Source organism: Cupressus sempervirens, chromosome 2 (assembly GCF_028749045.1).
Source record: "Cupressus sempervirens isolate cs-2001-9-10 chromosome 2, ASM2874904v1, whole genome shotgun sequence".
Classification (NCBI taxonomy): Eukaryota; Viridiplantae; Streptophyta; class Pinopsida; order Cupressales; family Cupressaceae; genus Cupressus; species Cupressus sempervirens.
In genome coordinates this window covers 459,618,448-459,635,801 of record NC_143119.1, presented here as the reverse complement: position 1 = coordinate 459,635,801, position 17,354 = coordinate 459,618,448, and the positions used below count along the sequence as shown (strand labels likewise).

The following is a 17,354-nucleotide window of genomic DNA, read 5'->3' as shown; positions in this document are numbered from 1 at the left end:
TAATCTCCTTGAGCATTTTTTTGCTCCACAAAATTCTTTCACTGCATCTCAAACATCTTTACCAACCACTTCCCAAAATTTCTGGAAGAAAAGCATTGGAAAACCATCTGGGTTGGGACATTTGTCTCCTTCAAAGGAACAAACAACTTTGTAAATTCCATTCCCAAAGGGAATAGCTATCATTATTTTGTTTTGCTCATTAGTGACCACTTGAGGGATAGCTTCAAGAAGCTCCATTTGTTTAGTTCCATCAACATCAGGGTCTGAAGATAGAAGAGATGAAAAATAGGAAACCATTTCTCTAGAAATTTTATTTTCATTAGTTATTTCATCCCTTCCCCTAGAAAGGCTAGAAATATGATTCTTAGCTCTATGTTTGATAATGGAAAGATGAAAATTTTTAGTATTTATGTCACCTTCTTCAAGCCATATAGACCTAGACCTCTACCTCCAAAAGGTTTTCTCTTTAGAAATAATATCATGGTATTTTACCAGCTTTTCATTTTCTTCTTTAACTAGGTCCTCTAAATACCCTTCCACCTAAATTCTATCTTGGATGATACACATATCATCATTCAAATTCGATTTATTCTCAAAGATATTCCCAAAAGACTTCTTATTCTATTCTCTCAATCTTCTCTTAACATTCTTAAGTTTGAAAGCAACACAAAACAAAGCAGTACCTTCAATTATTAATGTTTCACCATTTTTCTAGCAAAGAATTAAAATTTGGGTGTTGTGTCCACATTTTCTCAAACCTAAATGGGAAATTCTCCCTAGCTTTAAAAGGCTCTACCTTAAAATGGAGCGAAAAGTGGTTAGAGGCAATCTTCTGAATAGCAGAAAGAGAACAAACATAGTCATGAGTTCAGTATGGAGAAATAAGGACTCTGTCCAGATGGGCTTGAATATAGTCATTCCCAACTCTTTTATTGCTCCAAGTAAAGTCAATACCTTGGAGGTCCATATCCATTAACCCTCCATTATTAATGAAATCCATAAGATCCAATGTACCTTCCAATTTACTAGTATATCCTCTTGCTTTTTCATGTTCATATAGAGGAACACTAAAATCCCCCAACATTAACCATTTTCCATTATAGTTTAAACTCTTAAGCTTAGATAGAGAATCGCAAAACTTTTTTCTAGCATTTTTGTTATTAAGAGCATATATGTTAACTAAATAACAGTAGTTACCCTGAGATAAACTATGTATCTTGACTGCAATAAAGTGTTTATTGGCATCCATCAGGGTACTAGAAAACATAGAAGTCTTCCACATGATTAGAGTTCCTACCGATGCTCCTTTAGAGCTACTCACCATAAGACCATAGTTATTAAAAGATTATAAACTTTCAACTTTACCTTTCTCCATCTTCATCTCCTAGATCACCATAATGTCAGGTTTATGATCCCTAACAAAATTTTTAACTATATCTTATTTATGGATGCTATTCATCCCCCTTACATTTAGGTAATGATTTTCATTAGTTTTTAGGGGTAAAGTCCAGAATATTCACTTGCTTCACATCCACAATATTCTGCAAACTTTTTGATTCTCTCTTACTTTTAGATGTCTTTCTACTAGATTTCTTTGGGGTTCCAACATCCGGTTTCAATTTTAGAGATCCTATTTCCATTTTACTTCTTTGAGTAGCTACTCCTGAAGGCATTAGAGGTGTCATTTTCTTTTCCACCTTTTTTCTTTGTCGTGATTTTTGTTTAAAATCTTCCTTTCTTTTTGTTTCATTTGGTTAGAAGCGAGTTTGAGTACATTCACGGACATCTCTTCAAGAAGAGGTTCCGACAGAGGGAGATTTCCTCCATCTAGCAAATCCTCCACAAAGTCATTCAATAAATCTTCCAGCTATCCAATCCTTTCCGCTAAGATTTCTCCTTCCTCAAAATCCCTAATTCCATCGTCTTCATCCAGATCCTCAACATAATTCTAATAAATGACCATATGGCTATTTGTTCTTCCTGATTCCTCAATATCTTGAGAAGAGGATAAAGGTTTGATCTCCTCATTCTTACCTTCATCTTCCAACTTCTCCTTCCTATCATTAGATTGAGATTTAAGGGTATCTTCAATTTGTTGGCCCTTCGGCATAGATTCTCCATTTAAAACTTTAGGTTTCCAAACTCTTTTTTGAACATTCTTTTAAACAATTGCCACTTTTTTCTTATTTTCTAGTTTCGCAGGACAATTTTTAGCCTAGTGACCCATTTTTTTCAAACAAAACACACATTAGGAAGATCTTCAAAAATAACCTCTTATGACCATTTTGCCAATTTTGAGTTGATTTCCACCTTCTGAAAAAGGTCCTTCAGGTGTGCTACTTTGACATAGATCCTAACAAACAACAGTTTAGATCTAGAAGCAGTCATATTATCAATGGCAATGAGCTCTCCAAAGGACCCAGCTATCCCCTTAAAGATATCTTCGTACCAAAACTTAAGTGGGAGACCCAGGAGTAGTGAGAAAGAATGCATCTAAGAGGTCCATATTTGGTTACCATTTTTTAATCGTTAAGGAACTATTGCCAAATAACCATGGTCCACCACATAAAGCCATATTCATATCCTCCTTACAAGTAAATAAAAAGGAGGACAAACCTTTAGACATTAAAGCAATGTCAACCTGACCTTAGAGGACCTATTTCCTTTTAATCATATTTATTAAGGTTTCAATATTTAGACGAGCCCCCAAAAATTTCCCAACTAGGGTTAACTCCATAAAAGAAATAGAATAATCGACTATTAGGTCCAGGACAAAAATTTGAAATTCACCTTTTTCCCTATATGATTTAGTGGTAATAGGAGGAAAGGTTGACATGCTTCCTAGTCTTCTCCTAAATAGAGAAGACCACTTTCTTTGACCATCTTCAACCTTCTCCTTCTTCTGCTCCTCTCACGGGATCCTTCAGATTCCTTACAAACCACAGAGGACGGGCCCCCATCGAGATCCTTACAAACCACAGGGGAAGGCCCCCCTTTCAAAAATTTCTCAAGTGGGTCCCTTATAGGGGCAAGGATATCAATTAGAGGATCAGACTGTTGAAATTCAAAATCCCCATGCCTTCTTGAAATAAAGCCCATCAAGACTTTGTCTTCTCCCTACTCCAAATTCCCATTAGATCCAGTGCTAGAATTCCCAGCCACATTCCCTGCAAAACCCTTGACAGCGCCCACAGCCAAATTCCTGCCTACAACATTCCCTACACAACCAGACTCAATCCCCACAACCAAATTCCCGCCCAAAACTCCTATCATTTCTCCTTTGCATTCATCATACGGGTTAGTTGTTTTGTAAACAGTATTTGAAATCCTTTAGTCAAAGTTGACCTAACAATCATATGTAAATCCTTTAATAGGGTGACATTCTAAGGGAATGTTCTAAAGTTCTTTAACAAGGCCACTCCTAACAAGGTGATTAAATCCTTAACAAGGTCACATTTAACAATGTGTTTTGTAACCTTTAACAGGGTTGGCTCCTAACAAAGCTCACTTCGTAAGAGTGATTAGTAACATGTTGCTGATGGTTTTTTCCAAATTGGGTTCCCATGTTAAATCCTAGTGTCAAACTTGTGTGGATGTTATTTATGGTATTTTAATGATTAATGTTTACATTTTGCAAGTCTATTATATTTAGGAGAGTGGTCAGCTAGTGGATGTTATTAAAAGTTGATTGTAGAGATTTAAAGTTGTTTAAGTGTTTGTTTGTTCAATTGGTACATCTAGACCTTGGATAATTGATTAAGCCCCCCTCTCAGTTATTTGAAATATTCTAACATGCTTTAGGTCTCAACTTGTTAGTCCATGCTTATGATGAACTTTCTGTACATCCACTAAATTCCCTATGTTCCAAAATGACTATGCTTTGGCCTATTACCTCAACATCATTGAACGTATAACGTCTCCCACTAGCGAATCTAGCATGAATATTATAGTCATATATTAAATATCTATGTCTAAAAATCAAAAAGAAAAAGAATAAGTGTTCTCATGGTGAAAACCACAGTGCAGTGATATCAAAACTGAAAATAGTAAAACAAAGGACGTATATGAAGGTGAAAACCTTATTGAGGTGCCTAAAGATAAGATATTTGATGCTTTTTCAAGTCACTTCCAGGAGCGATCATCAATATTAATAGAGTTGGCATAGCCAATGAACTTGTGAACAAATGAGAATCCACAAATTATACACGTAGCTCAATTCCTATCAGAAGATGAAAAGGAGGAATTCACAACATTCTTTAAAGAAAAGAAGATTAATTTTGCATGAACATATTTTGATATACTGAGTCTTGACCTAATCATGCATCATTTATCTATTGCACCTAAAATGAAACCTACAAAACGAAAACTAAGAAAGATGCATCCTCGTGTAGCATTATTGATCAATGCTAAATTAGAGAAGTTGTTGAATGTGAAATTCATTAGAGTGGTTGACTATGCTAAGTAGATCTCCAATATTGTGCATGTTTCTAAACCCGACAAATCAATAGGGGTGTGCATAGATTTCATAGATGTAAACAAGACATGTCTAAAGGATGGCTTTTCACTTCATAACATACACATGATAGTGGAAATGTATCTTAGATATGAGATGTACTCACTTATGGATGGATTCTATGGATACAATTAGATCAAGATAGCACCTAAAGACTAGGAGAAGACAACTTCTACTTGTGCTTGGGGAAAATTCTACTGGAATGTTATGCACTTTGGTCTAAAGAATACAAGAGCAACATATCAACATGTTATGGCGACTACCTTTTACAATATGATGAACAAGACTATGGAGGACTACTTAGATGATACATTAGCTAAATATATAGAAAGAAACACACATCTGACAAGTTTGAGTCCAATCTTAGATCAAATGGAAAATTCAAACTAAGGCTTAATCCAAAGAAGTGAGCATTCAGAGTTACATCTAGAAAACTATTGGGCTACATTGTATTGGTAAAAGGCATTCAAGTAGATCCTGGAATAGTAAAAGCTATGATGGACATACAACCACCTTGAAACAATATCTTGTAAATCCACTGATCTTGATGCCTCCTATTCAAGGGAAGCCACTAATCGTGTACATGTCAGCAATGGCCACATCACTAGAGGCACTTCTAGCAAAAGAAGATTAAAATAAGAAAGAATGAGCACTTTAATATATCAGTATAACTCTAATCTCATACGAGATGAAGTACACAAGCATCGAGAAATCTTGCTTGGTAGTGGTTTTTGCTTCTCAAAAGATTCGACACTACATGTTAGCTTATTCTAGCATGCTAATTACAAATATTAATCCATAAAAATATTTGTTAAACAAAGCATCACTGACAGGAAGGTTGTCCAAATGGGTCATGATACTTAGCAACTTTGACATTGAACATGTTGATAAAAAAAGTTTAAAAAGGATAAGTAATTGTTGATCTGTTGGTAGAAGCACCTTGCACGATGATTGACCCTTGAATATTGAGTTCCCAAATGAATCCATTGTGTTTCATAGACATGGACAATGTTCTTTGACAGAGCGTACACCCAACAAGGATTTGATCGCTCACTTAAGCAAGAACTAGAGATATCGAGCATCAACACCTAATGAAGATAACATCAAAGAAAACAAGCAAGGTTAACATTGATAAAACTAGCAACCTCATGAACATGGCATGGAGAAAGAAGAGAGAAGATACTGGAAAACCAAATGTATTAGTTGGTGACACCTCATCCACTAGATTGGGCAACTCCAACACCTCAAACTAAATATCAAAGGTGTGTATGGGAGTTGCATTTACATTGTTAGATTGTTTATCAGATCCTTAAATTTATCTAATAAGTTTGTATTAGCATAAGGCAAGACGCGTTAGCACAACTCATGTAAGATTGCAAGTTAGTTTAGTCGATGAAAGATAGTCAGTGAAAGAAAAGTAGTAACTGAGTTTGGAAGGTCAATCGATGTTAATGTAGTATGAACTAAGCAAGGTTGGAAGTCGGTAAAGATAGTACAAGTTGAAAAGAAGAGTATTTATTGCATCCTACCCTAAGTATACTTTACCTATAAATAGGGCATTCAATCGACTTATTTATTTTCCTTGCTTTCTCGAGCATTACATAGTGACTTTGTGTGATTTCAAGCCAACAATGTGAATTGTATAATTCTGAGCTAAACAGAGTGAATTTGTTGATAATTCAAGTTGTGAGAGTGATTTGGTGGAAGATTTGAGTAATACCGAGTTGTGTTCTTCACGTTTTCTAAAACCTTAACTTTGTGAACTTCAACAATGGCATCCAACTTTGCATTAATTATGTCATTAAAGGTTAGTAAGGTCAAATTGATCGAGAACAAGGATTGCAAAGAATCAAACTACAAGTTACATCCCAAGGTTACTGCACAAATTGATGAAGCAAGAGCTCTATCATCGATACCCACTAGGGTTCTGGTAGTAGGAGATGTTAATGTATACATTCACTATAAGATTGGATAAGTAGGTGACCATGAGCTACAACACACTTACGTTGAATTGTCTAAAAATGGTCAACTATAAGATGAACACAAGCATTTCAAGACAAAAGGTTTAACTCATGTCTTGTACTTTCTAAAAGCCTTTGAAATTGAGTGGATTTATATCATGTTGAGTCAAATGCATAGGACAACAATGTAGCTAGACAAACCAGTTAAAATGACTAAAGATGTTATTCACATGGTAACCGGATACCCTATTACCAAGAAGGCCGCCAAGGCAATAAGGGTTGCACTGAGGAAAGAAATTGGGGAGAATAACAGAGCATTGTGTGATGGCAAAGGACTGAGTGTTGCCACCATTTCTCATCCTAAAACTAGGTTTGGCACATATGTTGTGGCATACAAAATCTATCATTCAAGTAGACTGAACAACGTGCCCTATGGAGCAATGGACTTGGTGTACAAAATTGTAAAGAAACATCTAAAGCTTGCCCTAGCCAATATCCCTTTCAAGCAATTCAAAGAAAAAATAAAGACAATCAGAGTTGCAAAGACAAACACATGCAAGTATGGAACATTGTTGGTATTTATGTTCATCTACTTACATAATTACTTTCCTGCCATTAGCAATGTAAATTGGGATATGAGTAAACTAGTTATTTATCAAATCAATAATTGTTTCAAGAATCTTGGTGACAACTTTGATCGAGTAATTGGTGAGTATTTTCCTCAATTTAAGGAGAGAATGCATAAAAGATTCAAGATTCCACCTCAATTATTTGAGAAGTGCAAGGACACCATTTGTTTTCTAGTAGACACCGACATTAAACTGATCAAGGTTGTTGAACCACAAACAACATGGCTAGAGCCTATGGAGTATGACCTCAACATTGGTCAAGTTACCCAAGCCATTGAAGCATTATTAAAAGAACCTATAGACAAAAATGCAAAGCCTTATGGTACCTATGCGCAAGCCAACAAGAGGATAAAGATGGATGTCTTGGTTCCCAAAATTGAGAAGTCAAAGAAAATGATTGATACCCTAGAAGGGAAATTCGATGAAGGAAGGGAAGAGTCACTTAAAATGTTAACTGGGGGTTAAGAAGAAGAAGACAAGGAAGAAGACAAGGAAGAAGAAATTGTGCAAGAGGCTCCAAGAGTAAAGAAGGGGAAGATTACATTGGAGGAGCCCCAAAGTCAAAAGGCTACCCATACCATGACTAGATCACACCCAAGAAAAGAAAAACTAAAGAAGCTCAAAACGAGCAAACACAAACAAAGACATATCAAAAGAGGAAGATTGTTCAACAATCAAGGACTAAACCATCAAGAAAACAAAAGAAGATAGAGAAAGTTGATAATAGTGAGCAGAACCAATCCAATGATATAAGCCAATTTAAAGTGGTAAATAATTTAGTTCCCAAAACTATTGATGAGCATGCAAAAGCAACAAGGCAAACAAGTGTTTTGGTAAAGATTTGCCTTCTCAAGTATTATACATTAAATGATGATAAATTCAAAATTGAAGAAGATATTGTATATTCAATGTTTACCCAAAAGTTTGTTCCAATTGAAATTGCTAATTATATGCTAGAAGATTTCTATAATAAAAATTTTAATAGGTGGAAATATGCACTAGAAACAAGGAGGCAAATAAGAAAAAGGACACTTGTCTTAACACTATCGAATCTCACTCTAGAGGAAATGGATGGAGTGAAATTGCAATGCGAGCAATTTAGATTGAAAATAAAGCATTGAAAGTAACAATGTGGAAAGCCCAAGAGCTAGAGCAAGAAAGCTTAAATCTATGGAGGATAATGTATGAGTTTGACTCAAAAAATAATTAAATTATATTAAAAAAATAAATATCTCACTGACAATCAATTATGTGATTGATAATATTCCGCAACTTGTAGTGGAAAGCGAAGAAATGGTCGAAATTAAAGATAAAACAAATGAGAATCCAAATAAATTTATCAACAAAGATCAAAATGTTATGGAGGGAACCAAGAAACCAATTAAAAATATTCCAATTGTTGAATCGAATATTGGGAAGCTATTAAAGAAAAAAACAATCTTGGAGGAAGTCCAAGCCTATACAACCCCTCCTAGTGACACAAATAATGTTAATAACTCTTTTGATTCAATTAATCATTTGATTTCTAAATTTTCCATGATATGGATGATATGAATAAGTCCACCAAACAATCTACGAACACTACTCAAGGTGAGACAACCTTGGCAACCAAGAGAAAATATAATGAGGTAGCCATCAAGCCTAGCAAATATACAACGAGTACACAAGGCACATCTGCTACACGCATAGATCAAGGTGCACAACCCACGACCACAGAAGAAAATAAAGGAACTAAGAAAGAAAAATAGGAGAAGGGCAATAAGGTATCATCTACCAAAGTACAACCTCCACAATAAGATACTAGCTTTGTACCATCAAATGCACCAATCATATCATAGAAAAGGAGAGAAGTAAGAAGGTACACCCACTACATGCTCCAATGCCACCAAAAATCACATCACCAAGCACTAGCAAAGAAGACAAGGACTAATCCGATCACACTTCATTAAGTCATTGTAATATCACAATGTGACCCTACTAAGTTACTTCCTAATGAATTGACGAAGTATGGTGACTTATGACAAGGGAAAGTTGCCCAAGATAGTTGGGGCTAAAACTCAAGAACATACAAGTTTTGACAAATGTCAAATATAGCTACATATGTTCCAAACACTTTGTTAAATGAAGAAGTAAAGATAATTGATCAACTTGCATCATTGGTTGAGAAAGTTAATGCACCAAGATGTTGATAAACAAGAGAAGCTCATGGAGAGAGAAGAAAAGAAATTGGAATATAATATCATGGAGAAGGTCAATGATTTCATTGCAATTGACACCTTGACAACTGAGTTGGAAAGCACATTGCAAGCTATTATCCAACCATTTCAAAAATTGTGTAATGTTTGTCGCTTCATGCAAGCAATATTAGAAAAATTGAAGAAAGTTGAAGAGGACTTAAATGCATAACTAACCATGCCACCTTGGTCATTTCGAGTTCATTATCAAAAGATTGAGCACTTCATGGGATTAAAGCTAAAAATGAGGGCAGAGTAGAAAAAATTAGAGCAAGAATCCTAGAATTGCAAGCACTCCTCATACCTCAATTGGAGGCAATGTAGAAAAATGTCAAAAAGGCAATGTAGAAAAATGTCAAAAAGGCCAAAGAGCTTCAAATTGGAGATCACTCCTCCCTTTAGATCAACTTATGAATTTGTCTCTACCTAACTTGCTCTATAATGGGTCATGTGGAGGTGGTATCTTTGGAATGAAAAGAGAAGAGTGCTTGACTTTATAATGTGTTGGGACAAACCCATGCTTTTTCACAAAAAAAAAACCATTTCATTTTATTGTTTTAATCCACTAACCACCTTGGCATGTGTATTAAGAATGACCCTCGTGACAATTCATGAGCTGAAAAAAGGACACCGTGTCTTTGATATATGTCTGTTTACACCAACAAGACATTCATACATGACATATTGCTTCATTATTTAATTAGTTTGATGGGGTTTGACAGAAGACATTGTTGATTTATTTCAACATCTTGCCCCTCATTTATGACATACAAGTTCGAGCCCTATGACTGGTTAACTCTCCTCTAATCATAATTGTATCATCAAACTTTTTATACTTAAAAAGTTTGGGCTCTTATGTGTCTCACGTAACATATTAGTACTACCCTCATCCTTCGACCACATTATCTGCAAGTAGTCTCTCTTCCCTTTTTTTATGAATTTTCTTCAATAATGGAAAAGTTTAAAGTAATGGCTTTGCAATACTCCTTAATAGTCGCGGCCTTTTATTTTTTGATGCCCCCAAGGAACTCCCCACAGTGAAACCATTTAGCACTCGTAGCCACGGCTTATTTTAAAAATTAAAAACAATAGCTTTATTTGTTCGTGTCTCCGAGGAACTCTATACTAACAAATGATTTTCAAATGCCCAGATTTCAAATTTTTAAACAAAAATCTTAATTTTATTATTAGCATTTGATTTTAAAGCATGTGTATGCCACAATTTAGATTTTAAATTTATGTATTCCTTGTAATCATGTCGGCTCTGTAGAACTTCAATAATCTCTACAGTTCAAATATATTCTTGTTACCGAGCTTATTGAGATGATTTCCTTATCTTAATACTATTTTTCAACCAACTTTATAGTGACTAGCAATAAACCAATTGACTAACATCTGTTATTCTTTGATTGAAATTCATGAATAACTAACGAATCCCCACATGCATGGTGATCAGACTATACCAGTGTCCCTAACATCGAAGTATAACGCAGCATTAAATAACATTTATATGATCTAATCACTTGTATATTATATCAATTCTCATAAACATTTAATCACGACAATTACAATATTTAAAATCAAACATCATGTTTCTACAGACACGGTACCAAGATTTGAAATTCACCCACATGCATGCTGAATATAAGACCATACCAGTACCTTAACATCGAAGTATAATGCATCATTAAATAACATTTATATGATCTAATCACTTGCTGTATTCTATATCAATTCTCTTCAACATTTAATCACGACAATTACAATAGTAAAAATCAAAAATCATGTTTCAACAGACACTGTACCAAGAATTGTAGTTTAGCTAGCTATACGATTTTTAGTATTGGCGCACAGTGAAACCTTGGTTGAAGACAGGAAATTATTATGCAAGATATTCATAGTTAAATTTGTGTTTCAATGACCAGACAGTCCCTATAAAAGAAATCATGTATCAGATATAGGAGATATCAGATCCCCAAGGGTCAAAGGACTACGCAATTCTTATTTATACATTTTCTGCCCAATAGAATATAACTTTTACAAAATGTGTAAATTCCCACGTTACAAAATTATATATATAGACAGCATCGACCAAATTGCTTGTAATGTGCCAACAGAATTTAGCTCCAAAGTACAAACAAGAAGTTAAAGTTATTATAAATCTACAAAATAGATTTGAACAACCAAATTCAATCATACCGTAACGTAAAACAATATTTTGTAGTACTATTCTCTATAAAGAAGGGCACTGAATTCGCTGCATTTTTTAAGAAAAGCTGAAATATATACACCAACTAATTGTCCAACTAAAATGTAAGCCACCTATGTCAATGAAAGGATAACATATACTCGGCCAACATGGATGTTGATTCTAGAACATCCAGAGTCAAAGTTCCTTTATTACTATTGACATACTCCAAATCTATTTCAAGTAAGCACCGTCCTTCAATGACACTCGTATGTGTGATCATATCACATGATCCAAGTGTCAGCTTTATTTAATACAAACTTGAAATGAGAGGGAAATCAACTTTTTCATCGATCTTGAACAAAGATTGTCTAATAATTACTCACTGCCAGAAGATTCTATAACACTATGAACCTGTATACCTGCTATTAATAATTCTCTTTTTTTTAACCTCACTATAATTCAGTAGGAAATATCCAACTGACCAATAATCATTATCAGATTCAAAAAAATTAAGGAGAATTCACAAGTATAATTGCACATACGTCATATATCTAAAAAAAAATCACTCAAATAAAAAACTGATATATGTAAGCACCACTCCAAATAATCAGAACAGCCATCCTCAAAAGAAGAACATTGTGAGATCATTTTCGCAGTTCAAGTTGACAGCTTGATTGGGGAAAGTCATATGAGAAGTATCATATTAAGGCTTCTCAATGTGTCGTGTATGACATAGATGACATGAGGCACAAGCTTTATCTTGAGAAGAATATGTTCAGGATCATAGATAACAATTATATTACAGGCAAATCACGATGTGGCTTTCTATTTAGTGTAGTAACAGTTACTTGGCTGACAAGAACAAGGTACTAAGAGTGGAAAGTGGGATAATAAGTCAGTCAAAAACAAACGCTTACATCTTACAATAAGTTATTTTTAACCATGACATCTACCCTCAGCATTATCTCTTTAATTACAATATATAAAAGAGATAATGATTATTTCATTAAACATCAAAAAGAAACCAAAATGCCCTGAACATATGTAATACTACTGTAAATCTTTGCAGACATCACGTAGTGCATGGCTTCACAAAATCTAGGCCAAGGATTCAAAATGCATCAACCTTTGCAGTTCTATATAATGCTAGCACCTACAATGCAACCCAAATGACTACCATCACAACCACATAAACATGAATCTCCATAATGCTATGCATTTTAAGAGATTGTATTGTTCATGATAATAAGATGCATTAGACATCAAACAAAGATCGGCACTGCCCCAAAAAGCTTACTAAAAGAGACGTGAGGACCACCGAACACACAACTTACCATACCATCCTAGATAGAGAATGGATTAAAATTTATGTAAACATACTTGGATGCTGTCCGGTAAGTACAGAGAAAATGAGTACTTCAAACATTTTCCATAACTGCTATCTACTGAAAACATGAAAGTTCTTAACTAGTCAACAAACTTAAAAGCTATGTAAAACTCTTCTAAAAAATACCAGAACAGGCCTTCATGCATAACAACCTGCAACCTCAAAAGAACCAGCGGATACTACAACTCAAAGTGTTTGACATCTGACAGTACCAAAGCCCGGCAATGACCAGAGTCCACTCCACAGTTGCTATATCAAGAAACTGACGGGCTGCTGCTATTACTTGAACTTAACAAAGGTGGATTAGGATGGTAGTGACGACACAGCCGCAACAGGACAATTAACTGACTTGAGACCCATATGGAAGCAATGTTGACAACTCTGGACCTCCGGACCCAAAGTGCAAAAAGCACTCACTGGAACAGTAAAAAATGGAAAATCAATGACCATAGCCTTACAGCAAATAACAGTAAAGCTAATATTCAATAATCCATTTACTTCAAATGAAATAAACGAGCAGATAATTGTTATATTGCCTCTTTAATGACCTATAGATACAACCAAAATTAGAAATCAGTGAAAAAAATTCAAATTTCTAAATGCAAATAAGTCGCAAACATAAATAATGAGAGATTTAAAGCAAACCTGATCATCATCATCATCCGATTTTGGAGAATCATTCTTATCCGATGGCTTTTCTGCACCACAGTTTGCTCTGTTGCACTTAGTTCGGAAAGGATAATTAACATTGCCACACTTCTCACAGGTCCAACTGCCCTCAGGAGGTGCTTCTAAAAGAATGCATGATATCAGAAATAAACAAGAATTTAAAAAAAGGTTGCACAGATATGACCAAACAAGCAAAATGATTTTTCAATTACAAAAGGTTCAACTTACTAGATGAATTTTTCGGTGCTCCACTAGATGATTTTGTGTTCTGAAAAAAGACAACAATAATTGAACAAGTTCATAGAAAGAAATAACAAAAGATGCTTAATTTCCAAAACCTAAATAATGTAATTTATAGTCATGATATAATTAAATATAGTATCAATGCTTAAAATAAGAAAACATGTAATAGTTCCAACAGAGAAGAACACCCATCAAACTACCACATAGACAAGAATGCTTTTATAAAGTATCGGTGCTTAAAGCAAAACATGTAAAAGTTCAAACCACGCATATACATACATGCTCAGTCGGTTTTGGTGTACTGCACTTCCTCATGTTACATATTGTACGGAATGCAAAATTAGTATTGCCACATTTGGGGCAAACCCAATCACCATCAGATAACCCATCTGAATGAGAATGAGAAGAGTATTTGGATATAGTCAGGCTATGTATTTGCATTGATTCCATGTTGATATCAAAAAAGTTGTCCATAAAGAAAAATAGGACACAACATACCCCCTCTTCGCTTGCGAGAACCATTCTCATCAGGAACAGCTCCAGGCCTCAGACCCTGGGTTCAAAATTAAACAATGCAACAATTAGAAAAAACAATCATATTTCATGTCTTAGCATTGATCATCACTGTGACACATTGCAAGTGTTGTAACAAAATCAATTGTTACAAAAGCACTCAACTAAATGAAGAGACCATACCAGACATATCAAAATAGAACATCTAATTCAAATAGCATTCCATTTTAACTTGTAATTGACGAAGTATAGCAACAAATAAAGCAAGTCATTAAGAATTGGCATCTAATAACTCCAAATGGAATCCAAACGTGCTGTTATAGTGAACAGAATCACACAGGCACTCAGCTCTATAGAAAAGCCATGCTAGACATTCAAAACAGCAATCTATATCAGCTTAAAAGTAATGTAAATTTACCAGCAGATAAAGAAAATTATCAACAATAGGCATCCACAAACTTCAAACAGAATCCAAACTTACATGCATCTTTTTTTCCAAGACAGGGGAACTAATGGGAAAAAAGCTCAAAAGAATGTTTGCAAAAATATACTAACTGTAATTTTGTTTCTAAATTCAATTGTGTAACTATTTTTGCATCAATATTTACAAAAATATACTATCTGAAATCTTGTTTACAGATTATGGATCACACTCTGTGTTCCACCATCAGGATGAGCATGAAAAGAATGAGTGTGATCCAGAACATTGATACAAAAATTGTAGTGCAACTGAATTCAGAAACAAAATCATGATGACATCTCATGGTTTATGGAAATCTAATTGCTCTTATTAAGATGTATTGGTGCCAATATATCCTAATTACTAACCAGAGCACCACGGCCAAGAGGCATTCCCATGCCATATCCATCCAGAAGAGGTGCAGCACCATACCCAGGACCTACAAAGCCACCCCAAATAACGTGTCAACATCAACCAGACATTTATTTAACCCAGATCCTTGACAACACAAACAAACAATAACTGTAACCCTTCATATATCCAAAACACGTGATGTTACCTGGACCAATAACAGCTCCGTGGCCATATGATGTGGGCATATGAAGAGGTCCATAAGGCCCACTTGGATTAACATGTGAACCATAATCATAATGCAATCCAGAGGCTCCAGAAAATGGCAAGTCATAATGCAATCCAGACGCTGCCCCAAAGGAAAGAGATGAACCATACGCAGATGGCAATCCTTGACCACCAAGATACATAGGTGCACCACCAGCGGGAGGACCCATATACAGGGAGGGTTGGGCCTGACCGTAAGGTGTTGGATGAGGAGCTCCCATAGATTTCTGAATCCATAAAATTAACTCCATTAACTAAGATTCTTTGTCCGATTTCAACCAAGCCCAACAGTTAATTCAAAATATTTTAACCAGAAAAATGTCTAAGTAAGGTCAGAATAAATTGTAGCAGAAAAAGCTTATATCACGCGGAAAAAGAGGGGGGGGGAACTATGTAACACTGGTATACAGTTTCAATTTAAACTTACAAGTGGGTGGTCATTTGGCTTAGATGTAGAGCAGTTCCTCATGTTGCAAGTTGTTCTAAAAGCAAAATTGACATTGCCACAACTGGGGCATGTCCAATCACCTTCATTTCGAGGACCTATCCACACAATGCCAAGCAACCACAATGAACTTAACTCTATAATGACCATGACATCGCTAAACTTTAAAATACTAACTATATATCCACTAAATTTAAACAATATTGATTAATACGAATCCTCTGTACATTCTAAATCAAAAGATGTTTCCCGAAATCTGTGGTAGACTGCTGCTACATGGTCATGATAATGCAGAAATGATTATGTCATTTAATACCGCAGGGTTCATTTAGCATTTTACCCAATTAAACGAAACAGTACCTTACTGGAATACTGAATTAAAGAAAACATGAGGTGTGCAACGCAATCTAGTCAACCTTTTCCTATTCTTCGACAAATCGGCGCACCCAAATATAATCTGTTATAGGTTTTACACAATCTAGACTTCTTAAAATCTATCTAGCTATTCTAACCTCTTAGGTAACTTAACACTGAAGTTTACAGAAGGGAAGAAAAATGGACGAATTGAAGCAAGAACAAATCGGCCTGTAGTTCAACCTAGAGCCGTTTTTCTTTGTACAACGAAATTTCAAGATGAATCGAAACAATCCATTATCGCATTTACCCTAACAAATACGGTTGTAAACAATTATCCTGTAAAGAGATCGACAGAGAATACCTACCGTCCGTCCGAGGACGCTTTGGTCCAGAAAAGTTCCTGCTGTCTCCCTGGATACATTCACACGCACGCAAAAATCGGCCCGGTTAAAGACAAATTAAGGTGCCCCAAAAAATGAAAATATTGGTGAGTAGATTTCCAGTGATGTACCTGCACCATTTTGGCTGCCGAAGAGGAAAAAAAAGTAGCCTGTTTACAATGACTTCGCTTGACACTGTCTAAAGAGAAGTAAAACGAGACCTCTGTCACGAAATATAATTTGACTTTGCTAGGGTTTCGATTAGGGTTTTCTCATTCCATTTTTATTATATAGATGGTTTACACGTCAGTTTCGAGGGACGAAGTAGACCGTCTGGGTTAATGTTGACCATGGTTAATGTTAACTTGTTTGGGTGAGTTCCAAGTTAGTACTTGCATTTCAACACGATGCAATCGTTCTATGGATAATATTTTGATATATTTTGTGTAATATTGGAGGGAAGCGAAAAGTTATATAGTAAAAGAACATATGTTTAAATGAGTAATTATTTAAATATTACTTAGTTAAAATTAATATTTGTAATAATGAGTTGATAGGTGTATAATAATAAAATTATTTTAAAATATAATTTAATGTAAATAAATTATATTATAATTATTTTTTAATTTAAGTAGAAAAAATGTTTAAAATAAAGGCAATAGTCTACAACATATTAGTAAATTGTGAGCCTCTCATTGGGGAGGTCTTGGGTTCGAATCTACTCGTAATTAACACATAATAATAATTAATCTTA

At 34.9% G+C, this 17,354-nt stretch overlaps 1 protein-coding gene across 1 annotated transcript; it reads right to left on the bottom strand.

Moving 5' to 3' along the window:
• Positions 1-12,858: 12,858 nt before the first annotated feature.
• On the bottom strand, positions 12,859-16,863 carry LOC149573037 (Ran BP2/NZF zinc finger-like superfamily protein). Its single transcript, XM_089814206.1, has 10 exons — positions 16,732-16,863; positions 16,586-16,631; positions 15,846-15,961; positions 15,360-15,645; positions 15,169-15,239; positions 14,326-14,380; positions 14,107-14,216; positions 13,813-13,852; positions 13,561-13,706; positions 12,859-13,331 (listed from the first exon to the last, which is right to left on the bottom strand). The coding sequence occupies exons 1-10, from the start codon at positions 16,738-16,740 to the stop codon at positions 13,329-13,331; spliced, it is 882 nt and encodes a 293-aa protein (XP_089670332.1). The 5' UTR covers positions 16,741-16,863; the 3' UTR covers positions 12,859-13,328.
• Positions 16,864-17,354: the final 491 nt, after the last annotated feature.